The following is a 14,741-nucleotide window of genomic DNA, read 5'->3' as shown; positions in this document are numbered from 1 at the left end:
CCATGTTTGATAAGGGCACGCTAGACAGCTCACGTGCTGCTTTGTTTTGATGCACATGCGGTCTGAGCACGTGCGCAGTTCCACTTTCTTCCCCTAAAAGGAACCACAGTGAGGTGGCTCCAGAGCCTTTTCTAGCTGCATAGAACACTTTTCCCACCCCAGGACGCCAATGGAGGCTGTGGGCAAGGAGGCTACTTGCCTACAGCCCAGTCCTATGCATAACTACTCAGGACTAAGTCCCATTACAGTCCATGGGCCTTACTCCCAGGTTAAGTGTGGATAGGATTTCAGTCCAAGAACCCACTCCTGTGCATGTCTACTCAGAAGTAAGTCCCATTATAGTCAATGGGCCTTACTCCCAGGTCTGCTTGCTAGTCCTCCTAGTTCTTACCCCTCCCAACTGGAGATCCACAGCTGCACTTTATCAGCTTGATAGGGCACCTTTGTGTCTGCAAAGGTGCTACATTCCAATGGGTTGTAATTCTTGTTGTTTGTCCTTTCTGGCCAGCAAAGGAGAGACAACAATCTTTTTGTTTGTTTACTCACATTCTTGCAGCTAGGAACTGCTAGCCACTTCTCCGTTACTGACTTAGTTTGGTTCAGGCTCCACATGCTAACCTAGGCCTAACATGTACATATTTATTACAAAGGCCCAGGAGCCCTCAAGTTGAAAGGCTGGCCACTCTTGTCCTATCCCAACAGTAGATTTGAAAGACACAGGAGTGGCACAGCCAAGGATGTGGGTTGTGACCCCTCCTTCTCTGGAACAGAAGTACAGATAGTGGGTAACACTGAAAGGTTGAAAGACAGCTGTTCCCAGTGCTAGGCCTGCTCCAACCACTTTAGAAACTAAGCATTCCCCTTCTTTCCTTGCCCCTTTCTCATGGGGAAATTTGACAACTGGTAGGAAAATAAGACACAGCACATGTTTAAAATTAGAAATTCACAATTTATTTCAAATAAACAATTAGGGGGACCTCAAGTGCTCTTTCCTTTGCCCCATCCCCTCCTGATTCCAGAAAAGTGTTGGCAGTTTTCTTGAGATTGCTTCCCCCCATAACTCAGTGAGGGACAGAGCAAAGGCAGCCATGATAATGTATGTAGCAATCTGCATAATAAAAAAAAGCTCCCATAGCAGAAAGCTACTACCTGAAAACTTGGAACAGTTCAGACTTGAGTGAGCACATTAGAGCTTCTAGAAAAAAGCTATTGAGAAATGAAGATTTTAAAAAATCCAACAATTTTAAAATGAATTGAGACAGTGCAATACTATGGATACAAGTCTCCATTCCTTCCTGTAGCACTAGCATGGCACACTGTGCAGAACAGCTGACATGCAGTTTAAGTTGTCAACAGAAAACTCAAGTCACCACTGCAGGAGAAAGGAGTGTTATCAGAGAGCAAGTATAACATTGGTTAGAGGAATTCCCTCCTATCAGAACCACTTCTTTTAGTGTCTCTATGCAAGCTTGTCAGCCACACCAAATTCTACTGACCAACAGTATTTTGTGTTATCTGAAAGCCTCCAGTGTTCACTATCTAGAAGTTGGTGCAAAAGTATAGCCGTAGCTGTTCTGTATTTCTTTATAAAGAGAACTGAGGCATACTAACTGTAAGCCAAGCCAAAGTAAGATGAGCATTGGAGTCAAAAGTGATCCCAGCCCATATTCAGAAAGCATGAGGATGAAAGATGAAAAACAGCTGCCAGGTTGGCTTAGTTCAAGCACTGCAGAAAGAGGAAGACAAATGCTCATAAGTAGAAAATGTTTACCTGCAACCACAAAGATGTGGTGTACATTGGGCTCAGATATCATTTATTCTTAATTGCATTCTCATCACCCCAACCAGCTTGATACAGAGGTGCAGCATTTCCTAAGAATGAGGAATCTTGAGTTTTCCTCTAGGATAATGCTGCAAAGACACTAGCCTCTTTTTCCAGAATAAAAAAAAAGGGACTCATTTGTAGATCATAGCCTGTGCAATGGCAAAATCTGAGCACCATGAAATTCTAAAACAGGAAATACTGGAAAAGGATTTTTATCTGTATGCTGGTCTGTCAACTAACTGCGACTAAATAACAGTAGTCCATATAAATGGACATTACTTCTTCTAAACTGGGTGGCAACTCTTAGCTTTCGATACGACACAGGGTGTAAACACCACATTTAAAAGCGATTGATGAGGTTGGATACAACCATTTGATCTAGTTGTCAAACTGTGGAGGCTACAAGTTTAGAAGTTCATCTTTAACACTGAAAACTGTGGATTTTGCTATCATTCAACCTTATGGATACTATCGACTTTAGACAGTTGCAACTGGGGAGGTCAGATATGACAAGTTTCACAAAATGCTTTTTGCGCTGGACAGTTCTGATCTACAGCTCAATAAGCCAGACTGCTCAGACTTCAACTTGAAAATATTACATATGCTCATTTCCTTCCAAGGCAGAGCAATGAGTAAGCAAATGAGATCAGGCAAGCATTCAGAAGCAGAAACTAAGTAGTCAAAAGCTGTACTCTCTGGCAGATCTCCTATCAAGAGGCTGATCTTTATCCAACTGTCAGGTGGTGAATACTTTATCTGCTATCCTGTACATTTTGCACTACATCTCAAACCAACAATGGGCTGAATGTTAACATACCCTGTAGGAAATCAATGCACACACTGAACTATCCCTTTTTGCACATACTAAAAGATTCTCATCTGTTTCTATATATCAAGGCCCGGATGTGGACTTCATGCAGAGAAATGAAAACATCAACAGCCAAGAGAAAACAATCACATAATCCCTGCTTCCAGTGCTCAGTAGGGTACCAGAAAGACATGGGTTAAAAAGGAGCACGCCTGATGAGGTCATCATGCTGTATCAGGTAAAAGAGAGCTATAAAAGATCAATAAAAAGAAAAGAGGGTGAACAGAGCAGGGAAGCAAGAGGAGAGAATATTTGGTGGGGATGAGGATATTTCTTTCTCCTCCACTAGGCAGTTAGGCTTATCCTAGTATCTCCTCCACAAAGCTCTACTTGCTTAATTTGGCTACGAAAGGATCCTACTAAAAAGGTCCTAGGGCTGTTTACTAAAGGGAACAAGCAGGTGGCTGGTATATTTTTCTGTGGAGTGCGTGAGGTAGTAGTAGCAGCTGAAGAGGGAAGGGGTGGCATGGCAGTCTGTCCCAAGAGTTAGGACAAAACCCCATACACGAACAAAATCATTCCCACAAAGGCCAGAAGGCAGGTGCCATAAGCACAGAACAACAACAATCCTATGTCAATTCTGATCCTATATCAGTTTGTCAAATCCAAAAAGTCAGGCACAAAGAAAAGCTCAGTGCAACATTATTGACCAAAATTGTGACAAGAAAACCAAAAATCAGAGCAATTTCAGGAAAGAAACCAGCTGCTCTGTCTTCCCATTATGTGAATTATTTGTAAGGCCAGGCATGTTGGCCTATATACACACCTTATACAGCAGTTTGTACATGATTACTTTGAAGTAGCCTCTTGGTAACATGAATGGAGGAAGTGGTGACATCCAACACATTCAGGAGGTCAGGGTTGCCATCAAAGTAAGCCAACCTATGAACTTTGATACTCATGTGCACCACTGCTGCCAATTGTACTGGTTGTTTTTCAGCCAGCAATGGAGAAGTCTTCAAGGCAGTGGTGTAAGTTTGCTGGTGACACATGTTTCTGAGGATTTCTTCAGATGCCAAGATTTTGATAAAGAATCACATTCAGGGTAACAACTTCACCTCACTACACAATGGGGAAGTTTGGTGTTGTCAGAGCAAGAGGGATCAAGCTCGATATATTACCTTGCAGCCATGTAAAGGATCAGATTGTGCATGATTCAGTTGCACAACTATGCAAGGCATGGACTGGAACACAGCTTGCTCTATTGCTCTCAAGCAAAATCAGTGCTTGATATTATGCTACCAAGAGCTGAGATTGTGCTCCCATGACCCCTCAAGCATTTTAATTTTGGCAGAAGGGAATAATCCAGAGAAATAAAGCAAAGCAAAACAAATCCATGCAGAAGACAACTTCATAAATATGGAGTTGCAAGATCATAAGTGTTTCCAACGTTGCCCTGAGCTTTGTCCTATTGTCCCTGCATAGCCAGAAAAGAATAGGAGACAGAGCCACTCAGTTGAATGCTGATCCTTGGCCACTGTTGTTGTCTCCTGGCCTAGGCACTGTTTGTCTCATGCAGTCACAGGGCAAGCGATACAAGAAGTGCACAGAAGAGATGCTAGTAGAAAGATAGTTGGGCTATTTCATAACCTTCAGTGGCAAAAGAGGATTTGGGGGAGTAGAGAAGAGAAGCAGCCATTGAAGTTTACAAGCAGCTTATTAAAAAGGAAACACACTCCAATTCCAATTTATTTTTAAAAAGGGGGTTGTGTTATTCTAGGGTTCATTTTGTATAATGGTACAACCGTTGAAAATTACGTAAGTTTGTATTCATCTAACACTATTAACAGCCATTCAGGAAAATAAAAATAAAAACAGAACTCCCACCCAGAACAATCCAAGAGCTGGGAGGAGAACGTCCCAGGAAAAAGGTGCCAATCTGAACTCCAGCCTCTAGTCTGGCAGAAATGAAAAGCAGAAAGAGAGAAGAAAAACAGAAGCCTAAGCTGTGGTGCTATCTGATGTCTGGTGGACAAGGGGAGGGTGCAGTATTGTCCTCAGCCCTTCTCTGTGGAGGGGTTGGTGCCAGTTTCTCATCTCTCTTCTGTCACCGTTCTCACCGCCACCTTGCTCTTTGCTCTCACCCCTGCGCCGACTTCTCCTGCTACTTTATGTATCATGGAAGTCTTTCAGCAGGGTCCTCCTCCTCTGCTCAGCTATGTGCATCTGGTTCTCCAAGTCCTAGGTAGGGAAAAGGAAAAAAGAGGCACAGTAGAGTCCCAGTTATCCGACATTCCACTTTATTTGACGTAGCCAGTGGTGTGCCCTCCATGTGCATGCATACTATTTTGCCCTCTCCCACTGCTGTTTTATCTGTCAGTGCATCACATACCACCACCCCCCATGTACACCACCCCAAGAACAGGCCAGCACTGACTGCTTGGCAGACACCTCGCTTGCACAGGGATTGGTTGCTCTGGCGCATTCACATGAAAAAGACAGCACAGCATGTGATAAGCGACTAGAGTGGGCTGGTGGGGTAGTTAGTCTGCATGCAGTAAGCTGCAGTGGGGGGGAAGAGGGGGTGCAAAAGCCAAAGGTTTGCGCAGAGTAATTTTGCTGCTTAGCAAAGCAGAAGTCTTGAATGAGTCATGTGCTAACTGCTTTGCCTGCATCTTTATGCTCTCCTCCTCGAATTTAGTTTGTTCTGTTTAACACTGTCATACAAGGACAACTTAATGAGGAGTATAAAAACATCACTGTTAATTGGGGGGGATATTTGTTAAGTTTAACATCAGTGTCTTTTCCCAGCCAGTGGAGTTTCTTGAATAAGGCTGCCATTTAGCAATTTGTGTCAAATCCTCCCCCACCCCCTCCAGAAGCAACAGGTTCCACATTAGCCAAAATTTTTGGTGATCCGACCACCTATCAGTTCCATTTCGGTCACACAAACAGGACTCTACTGTGGTAGAATCAGATTTCTCTTTACTTTGTTCAGAAAAATCTGTGCAAGATGAGGCAGTTTTTGCATCAAAGAAAGATAGGATATGACTCCTAGCTAGTAGCCTCTAGAGAAGTCTGATTTAATTTAAGTGCAAACAGCAAGACTAAAGCCATAATGGTTTCCAAGATTAATCCCCCAAACACATAAGCATTTTCCGCCAGCAATTCAAAATGCAAATGCTGAAAGAGGACTTCAAGGAACCCAGGAGTGATATTTCCTCCTCCACTATTGTTAGCAACCTTGAGTGTCCCATTTTATGAGATGCAAGGTGGGATATTTAAAATTAATTAATAAATTTTTCTGCTTCTACCGAGGTTTGCCTGAGCCCTTTTTATAAGCTCATTCATGGGAAGATGAAGTGGTTGAGAGCACAACATATTTATTTCAGATATGTAGACTGCCTTTCTACCCCAATGAAGGGCTCACCAAAGTAGCTTACAACTTCATTAAATGTACTTCAACAACTCAACTATTAAAACAAAATGAAGCACCACAAACAAAACAAGCACAAATACCAAACAATGAGAGCAATGAAATTAAGTTATGTGTATAAAACAGCAAACTGATAAAGGCCAAATGATCAACTTTATCAACTGATAAAGGCCAAATGAAAAAAAAGTCTTTACTGCCTGCTTCCAGGTGGGAAGTCAGCTGGGTTTCAAGAGAAGCTGGACTAGATGGGCCTTTGGCCTGATCCAGCAGGGCTCTTCTTATGGTCTTAAGTGCAGGCTATTCTACAGTTAGTGAGCTGCCACAAAGGAAGCCCTTTCCTGAATTCCCAACTGCACCTTAGCAGGTTGTAGAACACAGAGTAGAGCCTCAAACAGTCAATGGAAGAAGTTTTCCCTTCCAATACCCAGGTCCCAAGCCATACAGCGCTTTACATGTAATAACCAGCCCCCTGAACTGCGCCCAGAAACATATTGGGAGCCAGTGGAGCTCAAAGAGCACCACTGTAATGTGCTCTGACTAACGTCCTGACTGCCACATGTTGAACAAACTGAAATTACTCACCCCTCTGTCATAACTGTCTGCTCTCTCCACCTTCCATGAAAGATTTTCTATTTCTGCTTCCAGCTGAGCCTGTTGGTATTCAAACTGGAAACAACAAAACACAGCAGATTGTTGGGAGAACCAATATGGAAAAAATTTTACCCCACTCATTTCACCCTAAATCTGATGCACCAAGACAGTTGCTGCTGCCACCTCTAGAAGGTACTTCAAAGTAATATGGGGGGGGGGGAGCAAACCAAAACTGAGATGCACTCAATAGGCTCCAGTAGTCAGAGGGCCAAGTTAGCACACCAAGTATGTAATGACCTGAGCACCAGAACACTGCTGAAGATAAAACCTAGTTGCAGTCTTGGATCAGTTCAGGAGTGGAATCAGAAACCAGACCAACAAGCCATCCTCCCATCCTCTGAAGCCCCCCTCCCAACAAAGGCAATGGCAGCACAAGTCACTCAGCCAAGCAATTTACACTGTTGCCACCTTGTTTCACCCTTCCCTTTTATAACTGGGATCCCTGCAATGATGCAGGGGCTTTCCAAGGAAGTCCACTAATGGACAGGAAGGATGAGAGAAGATGTTGCTTGGGTGCCCCTTCCTTAGCATCACCAGAGTGCTGAGGAGGAGGTGTCCTCCAACTGCTCCTCTTCCTTTCCCTGATCATTCCAGTTGAGAAAAGCAAGAGGAACTCGGAGGGCGCCTGTCCCTCTGCAACCAAGTTCTCAAAAAGGGGGTCCCTCTCAGATTGTTCAAGGGGGAAGGCCCAGAACCAGGCTTAGAAGAAGGCCCCCCCCAGACCCAGGCACTACTACTGGATCACCCACTCTCATCCTCCACTTCACTTTGATTATCTGGAAGAATTCATTAAGAATTATTCTGTAGATGGCTTGGGTTTAGGGATTTTTTTAAAAAAAAAACTTTTGTAAGTTGTTAAAAACCTTTCACACTCCAAAAAGGAAGCAAGAAATGTGACAGACACATTTATTATATTTTATAGGACTACATTAATTCACCTTTAGGGCTTAACAGTGCATTTACAAAACAGTAACTTTGGACAGTTAAAGCTTATAACTAGAAGTGAGTGAAAACCGTGATAATGAAATAAAAACACTTAACACCACTTTCTGCACTGCTCATTTTTGTAAATAACAAAATCCAAAATCTGAAAAAAATTATTTAATGGGGTGGTGCATGGGTAATGACTGTATGCTTTTAAGCTATTATAACTGTATTGTAAATTTTGAATAAGCACACATAACACCACTTTCTGCATTTCTAACTTTGGAAAGCACCAAAATCCACAAAAAAATTAAACTGCTTGCTCCCACATCTACTTTAGCAGCAAATCTATACAGAAAATGGGTGGCACTGACTTCATTTTTTATCCACCTAAAGTAATTCATTTTGTGTCTGAGTAAAAATAAAGTGTACTGACAGAAGTGTCTACTCATGAAGAGAAGACCGACTGGGGGATTGCACAAGTTATTATGTTTGCATGAGCGATCCTCCCTTCTGCAAAGATACTGATCATAATCAATGTATTTTATTGATACTCCACTCTTGCTCTGCATAGCTCAGAATTGCTTATGTACAGGAAGATCCAAGTGGTCTCCCATCTGGAGTCTTTAGCTGACACGAAAGATACAGAAAAGTGTCTTACCAGTTTCTTCCTGGAGCCAGATTCCATGTAGTAGGCATATGGATATGTGTACTGTAGCGTGTAACGACACTGGAAGAAAAAAGACAGATAGAGATGTTGCTTTCATGATGCCTGTCTGCCATTACATTCTTGGGTCTTCTCCAAGTATTGGGGACAACTGACTATCATCAGCATTAGTTTGTAATAATCTAAAATCTAGAAAACAATGCCCACTTCCAGCAACTATATTTCACCCAACAAGCTGTGTAATGTTTTTACAGGACATGGTGGGAGAAGTTGGTACGTGATGCAACATGAACTGCAAGCCAGGATGAGCTTTCCAGGATTTGTGGTACTTGCCCCAGAGCTTCAGGCGGCTGCATTTAAAAAAAATGAAAGGTGCCAAATATCCTTTTTCACAACAGCTTCAAAGACGTTCGGCAGGATACAAATAACCCACCCTCTAACCTACAATCCATACCTTGAGCTGTGTCCTTCAAAACAGCAACTTCCTTTGTAATAGCTTGCTGTTTACAGCAGGTGCCTGGTTACCATTTAAATTCTCAGGATTAGGAGTAGTATCCCACAGCAACACAAGCCATGAGCATCTGTTCCTGTTAAACCCTGCCTTTTGCATACTGATCAAAGCAACACTCACCTTAGCGAGTAGTTTTGCGGCATTCTGGAGATACTGCCAGTCTATCCACGTTCCCAGATTGTTCATCACTCTTTCTTGTATTTTCTCTTGAATTCGCTGGTATGTCTGTGCCTCCAGCTGTAAGCTCTTGTTGTGGTTTTCCCACTGCAGAAGTAAAGAGAGAGGCATGAGAAACTACAAGTACACATTTTTTTGAGAAACAAACAGAAAATATTGGCAAGGGCCAGCAGGCCAGAGCAACTTGGTGGAAAACAGGAACATTGAACCATATCTCAAATCTGTTAGAAAATGGTTGGGCTGTGCTTGCATTCTAGTACCTCTTGCCTCTTCTAATAGCACCACATTGTCTTTTGGCAATGGGACGTAAAGAAGGCCACTTGCATTTTGTGCTTGTGGTGAAATCTCAGAGAAATAGGAATTCAAGAAACTGCACATGTATCATGTCACATCTTAAATGTGGCAGCCTCCTAAAGACCACCATCTGGAAAGAAAGACTGAGTATTTTCTCTTATTTGTTTAAAAGTCAATTTTTCAATATTGTTTTGAGTTGCGTCAAAATCAGTCTTTTAGCTGGAACACAGCTAAAAAATTTTTTGAATGATCCCTTTTAAACTTCCAAAGAGTTTTTGAGTGGGCAGTAAGTTACGGAGCTTATTTCTTTCCTTCTTTTTTTCCTGTCATGTCTCTGTGCACAATAGCAGCTTCAGCAACACTTGAAGCATGGATCTTTTTTTTTTTGACAGTCAACCCATCACCATTTTATAAAAGGTGAGGCACACTGTCCCTTATGTCACATCATAGCATCATTTTGTGGTGGTCTCTCTAGAAAAATGGGGGGGGGAGTAGAAGCTGGTTGCCAAAAATGTATCAGTGCTTCAAATGCTGCTAAAGCAGCCATTTCCCAAAGAGAAGAGGGTAAAGACAAAAAAAGTTCCACCACCATCATACAAAAAAAAATTTATTTCCTGAATATAGCTCCCGATAATCTCTGATTATATGCAAGCATGTAGACAAGGCCAACCTATGAAGCCATTAATACACTTTAAACTTCCTTCCTCCAAGTTAGTAATGTTTGGGATATCAGCACCGAAGCTGATGAATGGCTGATGCATTTTATTCTGTGAAAGTGACTACAAACCTGTAGTGAAGGACCATGCCCTGCAGACAGTCTTAACAGCTAGCTTTAGGGATCTGAGTACTAGGACAAGAAAAAACTCTGCCCAAGGACAGTGACATACTGCTGTTAGTTGGAGTGGACCGTACTGAGGGGAGCTGTGTGCAAGGCCTGCTCTGGATAACTACACAAGATCTGCAAAACTCTGGATCATTATCCAGCCTGAATGAAATATGCAACACCAAACAAAAGTGTAATAAGCGCATATCTTATTTGTTGACTGACTTTTGAGTGCAGAACTGAGGTACTGATCTAACTTGCATTTAAATGTAAATGGAGAGTTAGAAAAAAAACTATAAACCAAGAGGAGATTTTATCAGTTTCTGTACACAGGGAGCAGAAGATAGGCACTTCTTACAGAAAGCAAACTTCTGCTGCAGAAGATCCCACTGCATAACACAAGCAATTCACTGTCAAGCATTTAAAGCAAGTTGTCACTCTTGCTATAGCATCAGCAGGAATGCTCTGGAAAGGCACTTGCATCTGGAAGACTGCTCTTATGAAAGAGAAGGAGTTTCACTTCTGTGGGTTAACCACTGTGGGTTCAGAATGTTTAATTCACACAGTCCCACGCAGTCAGGGTCGGTACGAAACTTGGCACAAGGCAGGGTGCATGAAAAAGGCTACAGTTGGCTTTGGCCAAGACGGTGGCTCCTACCCTCTCAAAATAGAACAAGTACTTCTTAAGAGCCTCCCTGGCTTGTGCTTGCTGACTCTGGTTTACAATGTCAGGATTCTCTTTGTACCGACTGCATTCGTAGTACTCGCTGCCGTGAGTCTTCCAGTCTCCCAGACACATCCAGCAAAAGTCTGCAGGAGAGAAGGAGGCTGCAAGTTACTGTACAAGGCATATGGAAAAGCAGAACGCTTCTAAGGAAAAAAACAGCAACTCTTCTTTCTAAGTGACAAAGATTCCCCTGAAGAGTCTACATATCTTCTAAATTAGAAGCACTTTAATGGGCAAAGCAGAAAATATCTGATGCCATCTACTTACCATGCTTGCATTTGGAACATTGCTGGAAGAGAGGAGGAAAAAAGAAGGGAAGCATTAAAAATAAGCAGACAAAGATTTAAGTTAAAATTAAGGAAATATTGTAAAAAAAAAAATCCTGCTCTTGTTCCAGAGCTGCTCACCATGTGATTGCAGCCACCATTTTTTTCAATACAGATATTGCACTTTGGACACTGGGAAGAGAAGTGGGATACATATTAAACACTCCTGCATGCTGCAGTCACTACCACAACACCTCTCCGCAACTGTCGTCATGTGCCAGCCCGTTTAAATCTGTTTACGTGTCCAGTCTACCTTTTCTTCCTGTGGCTTCCCCTAGTCTACCATTTCTTCCTGCAACTGTACTTCAGTCTTCCTTTCTGCTCTTCTGCTTTTCACTCAGTTATATCTTGGACTAGGATTATTTAGGATATGCTCCATCAAGACTTTAGCTTTTGAAAGGATAAAAGCCGTGAATCCAGCAGTGGACTAATGTCCAGGGTTACCATTTGCTTCCACCCCGTCATCTGGTAAACCTTGCCATTGGGAACCTGTGCCTCTGGCCCACTTACAGGGCAGTGTGGGGAGCAGCTGTCACATGGGGAGTAAAATGGGATTGGGGAAGGAGAAGATGATCCACTATTACTCCCCACTGCCTTCTAGTAAGTCCAATAAAACAAAGCGATAGCGAGAAGCAAGGAGAGTACATAGCCATAGTAAATCATCTCCTTTCTATTCTCTAGTGCTATTTAGATGCCCAAGCACCCCCAATGCAGCATCGCAGGACACATGCTGTCCAGAAATTGTACAATGGCATTGGGGAAGAAGATGGTTCATGCTTCATCTAGCTTGCCTTCCAACTGACTTTAGATATTCTACTCCAATATCACAACTGAAATGGTCCTCATAAAGCATGTTTCACTTCTTCTATTTTTCTGTTCTAGGTTTTCCATTTCTGATTAATTTCCCAGTAAAGACAGAAATTAGTTTAGACCAACACTTTCTGCCCCTTCCTCTATCCCCACTCTTTTACCTCCTTTCCATTTTACATAACTTTGTCCTTAGTTTGCTTGAGGAGCAACACAGATGAGGGTGAAACGGGGATGGAACAACAGGAGGAGGACATTAAATATGGGGTAAACAATTAAGTACATCAAATTCTCTCTCCCTCTTTCTAGACACACATTTCCAACACTATAAATAAGCTAGCTGTTGAAAAAAAAAGTTTAAAGAGCACCAGAAAACTATGTTACCAACAAAAGTATCCTGCGACACCTTGCTTCCCAGCCCGTAAGCCTCTAAGTAGGGGCAACATTATGAAATGCAACACCCCAGCTCCCCCACACACTTACATCTTTAGTGTGAGCACTGATGTAGTTTGCTGTTTCAGAATCATCTGCACACTTGGTTAGCCATTTTCGGATGGTGGCACAGTCTGTGGGAGCATGGTACATCTGCCGACACTTGAAACTTAAGCAAAGAAACAAGAATGTTCGCTTTCTCGAAACTTCTGCACACACAGACAAAGATTTGAAACGTAAGAAGGAAGAGAACCTATATATGCAGGACTGAGTGCAATCTATGATTCTGCACAGACGCTGGCTAGGGCCACACGTATCCCATGCACAGGCAGAAATTGGCAATAGATGCTAAACCCAGTGAATTTCACTTTAAAAAAGCAAAGCAAATAAATTGCTGACCTCAAAAGCATGTTTCTAGCCCTTATGTACGCAAACAAGCTTGAAAAATGCACAGACAACACAATATGCAACTTCTGAAGCCAAGGGAACAGCCGAGTAGGATTTTCAGGAGTCAGATAGCCAATATTAGGTCTGCTAGTAACAGTACTGCTAGTACTGTTACTAGCAGTCTGCATTTAGACTGCATAATAATTATCTACATTTTATCCATATTTGTCACCTTATATTTTTTATCCTTTCCCCTGAACTCCAATTCTTGTTTGTCTCAGAAATAATAAGTAGTGTTGTTTTCTTGGCATGGAATTACTATGCAAATTCAAACCACTGTAACATCTCTGTAAATTACTATTCCTGTACATCTAAGGCAGGGGTCTCCAAACTTTTTGGCCAGAGGGCCTCATCAAATATTTGGCACAGTGTAGAGGGCCAGAAAAAAATTTAAATATAAAATTTATATAAATTAGAGATGGAACTTAGATAAGTGAATAAATGAATGAATGGGCTCGTTCATTCGATCTCTCTGACCCTTAGAACACCCTCCAGATGCAACCAGAGCACAGAGCTGATCATGTTTGGTCAAGTGGGCCAGAGGCTTTGCGAGGACAAGAGGCTGGCCGCGGGTAGGAAAGAGGCTCGCTGCAGGCTGCATCTGGCCCCCAGGCTGGGGTTTGGAGACCCCTGATCCAAGAGAAAGAATGAGACTTTTGTTCGTTCAGTGGTTTACCACTGCACCACAAGAAAGTGGAAATGATTTTTCCTTATCCCAGCCCTTTCATCCTTTAGTTATTCACACCTCTAGCCATCTAAATGTGAACTGGCAAGAAGTTGGTGCTAATCCTTTGTCATCAGCAATGTGCATTTTACCACCTAAGCGGCAACAGCATTCTAACAGTGCATACTGAACATTTCTTCATGCAAGGATCAAGGCAATGCCCTGCTTAGGTCTCTACTGCCTCCCTGTCAGGATTTGGAGAAACCGAATTGCTAAACATACAGTTGTCGGCAACCTTCAGTCTCGGAAGACTATGGTATCGCGCTCTGAATGGTGGTTCTGGAACAGTGTCTAGTGTGGCTGAAAAGGCCGATTCGGGAGTGACAATCCCTTCCACACTGGGAGCAAGTGCAGTTTGTCCCTGGTCTGTCTCCCTGGCTATGGGCCTTCCTTCTTTGCCTCTTTGCCTCAGACTGTTGGCCAAGTGTCTCCTCAAACTGGGAAAGGCCATGCTGCACAGCCTGCCTCCAAGCGGGCCGCTCAGAGCCCAGGGTTTCCCACCTGTTGAGGTCCACTCCTAAGGCCTTCAGATCCCTCTTGCAGATGTCCTTGTATCGCAGCTGTGGTCTACCTGTAGGGCGCTTTCCTTGCACGAGTTCTCCATAGAGGAGATCCTTTGGGATCTGGCCATCATCCATTCTCACGACATGACCGAGCCAACGCAGGCGTCTCTGTTTCAGCAGTTGGTTTAAAAGAAACCAAATATGTTTTCTTTGTCCATCTTCTACAGATGACAGCATTTTACTAAGCTCAGTTCAGAACTCTGCAGTTTTCACACATAGTGTAAATAGCCCCACTCATCCGCAGCCACTTACTGCAATGGAGAATGCCGCCCTCTTCACAATGAGAGAAGGTCCTGTGTTCCGGGCAAAGCAGATGCTTTGCCCACAGAAGGCCCATATTATGAATCTCTCTGACTCTGGGACAAGAGCAGTTGGATTATGCTTCAGCATGGCTTCTTCTGTTTTATTCCTTGCCTGCTCCTTTATCAGGGAATGGTCACAGCTCACTGGCATAGCACATGGTGACTCCAACTTCGATAAGCTTGAGATGTTTCCGATTTGCATCTCAAGCAACTTTTTTTCAAGTTTCCCTCTGGGCTAATTCTATTTATTGCCAAGGAAAATTCATGCCTGGAGTTCTTGCTTTCCTGAGTCCAAAA

At 42.9% G+C, this 14,741-nt stretch overlaps 1 protein-coding gene across 1 annotated transcript in view; it reads right to left on the bottom strand.

Annotated features, from left to right (window-relative positions):
* Positions 1 to 928: 928 nt before the first annotated feature.
* The window catches only part of ARIH2 (ariadne RBR E3 ubiquitin protein ligase 2), a 44,248-nt gene continuing 30,435 nt past the window's right edge, over positions 929 to 14,741 (bottom strand). The window contains exons 8-15 of the mRNA XM_066616712.1: positions 12,460 to 12,577; positions 11,251 to 11,301; positions 11,111 to 11,132; positions 10,775 to 10,926; positions 8,943 to 9,086; positions 8,306 to 8,374; positions 6,652 to 6,735; positions 929 to 4,874 (exon numbers count right to left, since the gene is read on the bottom strand). Coding sequence (XP_066472809.1) covers positions 4,803 to 4,874; positions 6,652 to 6,735; positions 8,306 to 8,374; positions 8,943 to 9,086; positions 10,775 to 10,926; positions 11,111 to 11,132; positions 11,251 to 11,301; positions 12,460 to 12,577 — 712 coding nt within the window. The 3' untranslated portion in view covers positions 929 to 4,802. The remainder of the gene's footprint in view (positions 4,875 to 6,651; positions 6,736 to 8,305; positions 8,375 to 8,942; positions 9,087 to 10,774; positions 10,927 to 11,110; positions 11,133 to 11,250; positions 11,302 to 12,459; positions 12,578 to 14,741) is intronic.

The sequence above is a fragment of the Tiliqua scincoides genome, chromosome 2 (genome assembly GCF_035046505.1).
Source record: "Tiliqua scincoides isolate rTilSci1 chromosome 2, rTilSci1.hap2, whole genome shotgun sequence".
In the NCBI taxonomy this organism is placed as follows: domain Eukaryota; kingdom Metazoa; phylum Chordata; class Lepidosauria; order Squamata; family Scincidae; genus Tiliqua; species Tiliqua scincoides.
The sequence above is the reverse complement of the archived record's forward strand: the minus strand, read 5'-3'. Positions and strand labels throughout refer to the sequence as shown.